The sequence below is a fragment of the Cebus imitator genome, unplaced genomic scaffold, assembly GCF_001604975.1.
Source record: "Cebus imitator isolate Cc_AM_T3 unplaced genomic scaffold, Cebus_imitator-1.0 Scaffold291, whole genome shotgun sequence".
NCBI lineage: Eukaryota > Metazoa > Chordata > Mammalia > Primates > Cebidae > Cebus > Cebus imitator.
Window position 1 is genome coordinate 3,592,885 of NW_016107606.1, and position 7,744 is coordinate 3,600,628.

General features: G+C 47.6%; 1 protein-coding gene across 1 annotated transcript in view; it reads left to right on the plus strand.

Annotated features, from left to right (window-relative positions):
* The window catches only part of ADRA1B (adrenoceptor alpha 1B), a 56,061-nt gene extending 49,395 nt beyond the window's left edge, over positions 1 to 6,666 (plus strand). The window contains exon 2 of the mRNA XM_017502106.2: positions 5,538 to 6,666. Within this exon, the coding sequence (XP_017357595.1) occupies positions 5,538 to 6,145 (608 nt within the window). The 3' untranslated portion in view covers positions 6,146 to 6,666. The remainder of the gene's footprint in view (positions 1 to 5,537) is intronic.
* Positions 6,667 to 7,744: the final 1,078 nt, after the last annotated feature.

Here is a 7,744-nt window from a genome sequence, read left to right on the forward strand (position 1 = left end):
TTTCCATCAATGCAGTCTGCAATAGCCAAAATTTGGAAATCACCTATAGAGAAGGCATTAAGTAAAGCTACCTTCTATCCGGACAGTAGGATGTAATGCAGCCCTTGTGGGGTAGGGAAAGAAGTGAAATAGCACCACATACCTTGACAGGGAAGTATCTTTTATATACTCTAAGCAAAGAGAGCAATTTGGGGAGAGGTATGTGTAGTAAAACAAAAAACCCTTTTTAAAATCTAGGGGGATTCAAAACAAAACAGTTAACTCTGATCCCTTCTGCTGAAATGAAGTATTTTTGCTCTATATTTAGCAGACTTTTTGTAATATGTAATTTTTAAATTCAGCATGTATTACTTTTGAAATTAAAAAATATATACAAATCTAGAGGGGAAAAGAAAAGAAGATACAGCTCCTTCCCAGAAGGAGTTTACAATCTGGGTGATGAACTAGGGCTCAGCCAGTCCTGGGATGGCTTAACATGAAAAAGCAAATGATAAAATAATAAATACAATCTGCCTGTGTGACTTCTGTGGGGTGCAGAATAAAGAAGTCCATCTGAGTTGGGTGGGGCTAATCAGAGCTGAGTTCCTGGAGGAGAATGGACCAGGATATAAAGTATATTTAGAAAATGATCACTATTTATTATTTTCAAGATGCCAGACCCTGTGTCAAGTATTTTACTTGGATATTTTCATGTATTCACAGTAACTCTATGACACAGATATTGTCCCCATTTTATGGATGGGAAAATTGATGCTGAGATGGCTAATTAACTCTTCTAAGATAGAACAGCCAATACATCAAGAGGAGCTTCAATACGGGTTTGTGTCATCCTAAGTTCCGAGTTCCAGCCACTTGACCACACTGCCTAATCAGCCAAGGGCAAAGAATGGCCTTCTTCTCAGAGGAGTAAACAGTGTAACGAGCCCAAACCCAAAATGTGGCAGCAAATGCCCATGAGAAAAGTTGGCATCACCTCCTCACCTTTGGCTGGACACTTCTCAGGGCCATGGTTCTTGGAGGGTGCTTTGTAAGAAAACAAAGGCAAAAATCTAGCCCATCTTTGCCCTTGACAAGGCGCTTCCAGTGTGATGAACGTGAAGAACAATCAAAAAAGATACGCCACTTGTACACAGGGGAAGAGTGAAACTTACACCCCCTCCGCAATGCTACATTTGTTCTGTTGAATGGCCTCTTAGCTGCCATGGTGCAACACCACGCCCCAAACTCATCTCTGTATTCCCACGGCTTGTCCTCATGCCTAGCACTTAGCAGGAGCTCAGTGTTTGTGGAACAGATGAATGAATGAAAGAAATGAATGAATGTATAAAAATTTAAATAACTATGACTTCCTACACTGGTGTTCTGATCCAAAAGAAAATGAGACCAACAATAGTACCTTACTCAGTGGTACCTTCCAATTGTAATTATTCAATAACTGGTAGTGTGAAGAGCTAGCTCAGGACTTGCATTTAACACACAGTATAAATGGTGGCTATGATAGATGTTAGCTATTAGCATTTTTTTATATTTGTTTATACTTTAAAAGAGCCAGTTTCTCAGGCTGCATCCCCATTTATCCATTTATTGCCTATTTCACAACCACCTTCACGCTGGCACCAAACGAAGTCACAAACTTGTCTGCAACAATCATGCTTTCCTGCTCTGGATCCTGCCCACCTGTGGCCACCGCTCCAGCCTCCATCCTAGGCCCTATAAGTCCCCATGCAAAGTAATGTGCTGCCTTCATACGCACTCATCCCTGGGTAATGCACAAGGCTTCCAGACTTTGCTTCGCTCACTCTACTTCTCCCCCAAATTTTCTTTTTTGTAGAAATGGGAGTCTCAATATGTTGCCCCGGCTGGTCTTGAACTCCTGGACTCAAGCTATCCTCCTGCCTTGGCCTCCCAAAGTGCTGGGATTACAGATGTGAACCTCTGTGTCTAGCCCTCCCCAAAATTTATTCTCCAGTTTCCGATTTTGTCAAGGTCGGTTTCCTATGTTCTTCAGACTCAGTGATGGAAATAAGCCCATCCCTGTGGACAGGGACAACTTCCCCCATCAGGGAATACTTGATGTTCATATACCATAGTTGCATTTCAGCTGGGGCCCCTGTACACTGTCTTAATCCAAAAGAGTAGCTCCAATAGTGAGACCAAAACCTAATGGTATGAGTCTTGTCACAAATCAGACCACAAGATGGTGACCTCCGACTGGGTGCAGTGACTCACTCCTGTAATCTCAGCACTTTGGGAGGTCGAGGTGGGTGGATCACCTGAGCTCAGGAGTTCGAGACCAGCCTGGCCAACATGATGAAACCCCATCTCTACTAAAAATATGAAAAAATTAGCTGGGTGTGGTGATTGGCACCTGTAGCCCCAGTTACTCGGGAGGCTGAGGCAGGAGAATCACCTGAACCCAGGAGGTGGAGGTTGCAGTGAGGTGAGATCGCACCATTGCACTCCAGTCTAGGTGACAGAGTGAGAATCTCTCAAAAAAAAAAAAAAAAAAAAAAAAAAAGATGGTGCCCTCCCTTGTCTCACCTAGACCAAACCTAGAAAGCAGCCCACTGCCACATTTCCCCCTACCTGAAGAAGTCAGTATTTATACTTAGCACTTATCTCCAGGTATGGATAACCTTTCTAAGGTGAACTCCTGGCTGACTTAGTCCTGCACCAGGAACCCAGACATTGCCCTCCAGCAGCCACCACTGAGTTACTGAGCAGAGAATTAGGAGTCAGGCTCCTGTATTTCTTCTCTGTAGCATTTCACCTTCTTGATTATTTGAGATTTGGAACAGGCCAAATCTCAAATAATCAAGAAGGTGAAATGCTACAGAGAAGAGATGCAAGAACAATCCAAAATCACAGATAGGAATCCTTGTGGCATCTGTACCAACCACCTCAGGGACTTTCAGCTACTCTCTGGGTCTTGGTGTCTCCACCTGCAAAATGGTTGGACTTTGCAGGTTGGACTCTTTATTTAACAAATAGATTCAATGAAGACCCCATACAACAGGCCCTTGGGAAGCTCAGTCTGAGAAGACAGGAATACAAAAGTTAATATGCCACAAGCCAGGTGGTAGGGACAGAGATATGATTAGAAGATACACAATGTTCTAGAAAGTATTCCATTTTTAAAAATATTTAAGGCCAGGCTCAGTGGCTCACACCTATAATCCCAGCACTTTGGGAGTCCAAGGCGGGTGGATCACGAGGTCAAGAGATCGAGACCATTCTGGTCAACATGGTGAAACCCCGTTTCTACTAAAAATACAAAAATTAGCTGGGTATGGTGGTGCGTGCCTGTAGTCCCAGCTACTCAGGAAGCTGAGGCAGGAGATTTGCTTGAACCCAGGAGGCGGAGGTTGCGGTGAGCCGAGATCATGCCATTGCACTCCAGCCTGGGTAACAAAAGCGAAACTCTGTCTTAAAAAAAAAAAAAAAAAATTTTTAATTTGTATATACAAGAGGAAAAATCTGACAGTGTATACACCAAAATGTGGTATTTTGGCACTGTGGAGTTATATGTGCTTTTAAAATAGTTTTTATTTTTGCATTTTTACATTTTCTCATCTTTATACGGAGTATTATTAATTGCATCTTTAAAAAAAAAAAACATTTTTATTCAAATAGAATTTAAATCCCAGATATATTACAAGCATGCTGTGTGACCTGGGGCAAATCATTTAACCTCTCCTGACTTACATTTAAAATGGAAATTGTTTTTAATTTAATATTGCCATAAAATGTTTTGGGATCTCCAATTCAGAGGGGTGAGTTAATCATGTTTTTTATTCATAATGTCTCATCATCATGAGTCTATGCCAGGCCTCTCTCTTATTATATGGATTTATTTCCTTTTATTCCCATTCCCATTTCCCTCTGCCTCCACCACTAGGCATTCTGTCTTTAGTATGTTTCTGTTAATTTGAAAGTGTTTTTGCAAAATGCATCTGGTTGTTTGGTGAGCTACTTAAACGGTATTGTGTCATAAATCTCATTCTGTTTCCTACTTTTTTCACAAAGAACCATGTATTTCAGATCTTTCCATGTGACCATGTGGACACGTCACCCCAGGCCTCTAAGTGCTGCATAATATCCGAGAATGCATCTACCCCATTCTACTTTTCCCAGGGAGGGACATTCCCAGGGAGGAATTTGTCTCCAAATTCCTGTCACTACAAACAATATTGCCATGAGCCCCCTTCATATATGAATTCTTATGGACCTGTGTGAAAATTCATTGAGATCGGTGACCTGGAGCGGAATGGCTGGGTCACAAGGTGTGTGTATACTTAATTAGACCAAGTGCTACCAGAGTCTTCTCCAGTATGTGTATACAGCCTGTGCCCCCACCAGCCATGCACAAGGCTCCTCATGTCCCCACAAGGCTCCTCATGTCCCCACATGCCTGTGTGCACTTGGAACTATCCAGCTTCCTAATTTTTGCCAACCTATCACATATGTCCCTTTGTGGTTTTCATTGTCGTTGTTGTTTTGAGACAGGGTCTTGCTCTGACACCCAGGTTGGAGTGCAGTGGCATGATCATAGCTCACTGCAACCTTGAACTCTTGGGCTCAAGGGATCCTCCTGCCTTAGATTCCCAAGTAGCTAGGACTACAGGCATTCACCAACACGCCTGGTTAATTCTTTATTTCTTTTGTAGAGACAAGGTCCCCCTATGCCGCCCAGGCTGGTCTCAAGCCCTTGGGCTCAAGTGATCCAACTGCCTTGGATTACAGGCATGAGCTACTGCACTCAGCCTCTTTGCCGTTTTTATTTGACTGCCTATTTTGATTATTTTTGATATGTTCATTAGCCTTCGAGTTTCCTATTTTGTAAATTCCCTGCGCATTTCCATTGCCCACGTTTCTACTGGGAACACTTTTTCTTGCTGATTTTAAGAGTTCCTTGCATATTCTAAATATCAATCCCTTGACTGTTTTGGACATTGTAAATATCTTCTCAGATTCTTGCCTCATGATTCGTCCTTTTGAAGTATTGTTTTTCCTCACCCCTAGATCAAAAAGATAGTCCTTTATGTTGTCCTCTTTTACCTTTAAAACTTTACGTTTCGCATTTAGGTCTTTAATACACCTTCTACTTTTCGCGGAAATAATTCAGCATCTACTTCCTTGAGTTTTATGCAGGATAAACTAACATAGGGAAAGCACCCATCACGGTGACTGACCCAAAAGAGATGTGCAATTGTGGGCGATGATTGTTAGCCCTTAGATTGAAGGTGGCAAGTGCTACCGAAGGAAATCATAGGAGCTTAGCTGCTGTTTAACTAGATCAAGAAAGGTTTCATGGACAAAGGCGAAGTTTTCGAGGCCGGCCCTAAAAATGAATGTAGGATTCATTCATTCTGAAATGGAAAGGGAAGTATTCCGGGCAGAGGAACTGGCTCTGGGAAAGGCCTGACGGCAGAAACGCTGCAGGCTGACAAGGTTGAGGAGGAGCATATTGGGGTGAGAGCCTGACTACTCACAAATTGCTGTCTTTCTGCCCGTGCCCACCCCCCTCCCCACTGCAGGCTCCCTGTTCTCCACCCTGAAGCCCCCCGACGCCGTGTTCAAGGTGGTGTTCTGGCTGGGCTACTTCAACAGCTGCCTCAACCCCATCATCTACCCATGCTCCAGCAAGGAGTTCAAGCGCGCCTTCGTGCGCATCCTCGGGTGCCAGTGCCGCGGCCGCCGCCGCCGCCGCCGCCGCCGTCGCCTGGGCGGCTGCGCCTACACCTACCGGCCGTGGACGCGCGGCGGCTCGCTGGAGCGCTCGCAGTCGCGCAAGGACTCGCTGGACGACAGCGGCAGCTGCCTGAGCGGCAGCCAGCGGACCCTGCCCTCGGCCTCGCCGAGCCCGGGCTACCTGGGCCGCGGCGCGCCGCCGCCGGTCGAGCTGTACGCCTTCCCGGAGTGGAAGGCGCCCGGCGCCCTCCTGAGCCTGCCCGCGCCCGAGCCCCCCGGTCGCCGCGGCCGCCACGACTCGGGCCCGCTCTTCACCTTCAAGCTCCTGGCGGAGCCCGAGAGCCCCGGGACCGACGGCGGCGCCAGCAACGGGGGCTGCGAGCCCGCGGCCGACGTGGCCAACGGGCAGCCGGGCTTCAAAAGCAACATGCCCCTGGCGCCCGGGCAGTTTTAGGGTCCCGGTGCGCAGCTTCCTTTCCCTGGGGAGGAAATCATCGTGGGGGGGGAGGGGAGGGCGGGCGGAGGGGGGAGGGGAGCGTCCGCGCCGGGTAGACGCGCGCCCCAAGGGAAACCGGGGGGAGGGCCGGGGAGAGGGGCAGCTGCTTTTCTGGCAGGGGCATGGGTGCCAGGTACCACGCAGAGAGCCGGGCCGAGCATGCTGAGAGCCTGGGGGACCCGACGCCGCCGGGATTTACCTCTCTCTCTCCCTCTGTGTATATATAAACGAGTCCCTCTCTACTTGTATTTAACCGTGGGTGCACGTGCGTGTGTCTGTGCGGTGTGCGTGTGTTCCGCATGTGTGTGCGCGTGGGGCCGCCCTGCGGGGGCGGAGCGAGCGTGCGCCCAGGAGGCAGCCGGGGGCGTTCTGTGTGTCGTGACTTCGTACCTCTCAAGCCCCTACTTGTACTTCACTGAAGGATGGCACTTTGGTGGGGTTGGAAACAAAGTCGGACATTAAAGGTCATTTCTCCTGTGCGGCTTTGCGTGGTTTGTGGACGAGCGGCAGGCAGAGCCTTGCGTTTCCTCTTGCTTCCGCTTCGGATTTGACCCAGTCCTGGGCCTTAGGCTCCTTCTTCGCTTTCCTTTTCCCTGCCCTCCAGCCCCCACCCCAGAAGAGCTGCTCTCACCATGTCCTGAGGACAATTAGCGCAGGCTCTCCTAAGTCCCATTTATGCCTTTGCGGTTACTGACCTCCGGGACTGCACCAATCTGGCCCTGTGGCTGAACGTTACCCCCTGGACTTGCCTAATAAATCCTACTTACCTACTTTTGACCCTTAGGTGCATGTGAATCCTCCTGCGGCTCCTTCCTGCTGTGACCAACACTGAGCAATGTCGAGCTTGGTCCTGATCCCTAGAACCCCAATCCCAGGTGGGGTTCCCTGGTCAATCCCCTAAATGGGCCTGTTTCCTGAGAGGGGATGACCCCAGGCTGGGGTTCATCAGAGAGGAGCTGGTTCCCTTCCCTCCCGGGGCCAGTTCCCTTCCCTCCCGGGGCCAACACTCCACTGATTGTTTGCCTATGCCCACAGAACTTGAAAAGACATCCAAACAGTAGATGTTTCTGGATAAGGTGTGGATCCTTGCCACCGAGCAACACACAGGGGCACAAGAACCCTCCCACACTCTGCTAACTTGTGACCCTGCCTGGAAAAAAAGCACTGAGGAAGGTCACACAGAAAGGTGCAGCATTCTTTGGAGCTCATAACTTGAGTTCTAGTCTCACTCCTACTACTGATTTATTGTATGAAAAGGAGAGAGTTACATCCCCTCTCTGGATTTCGGTTCCCCATCTGTGTAATGGTGGGGTTGATCCTAAGATCTTTGCTGCCTCTGAAAGCTCCCAGTTTGAAAAGAGAATGAAGGACAGTGAACAAAATATCAAACATTTTTCTTCAAACATTCAGAAAAGCATAGAAGGAACTCTCTTCCCCCATTCCATCCCTTTTTCCCTTTCTGCTTAGCTTTTCTAAGTTGAGCTTCATGATTTTACAAATGGCAAGGGCCTCTTCCATAGTATTAGTACATCGATCATTCATTATATAGGTGATTGA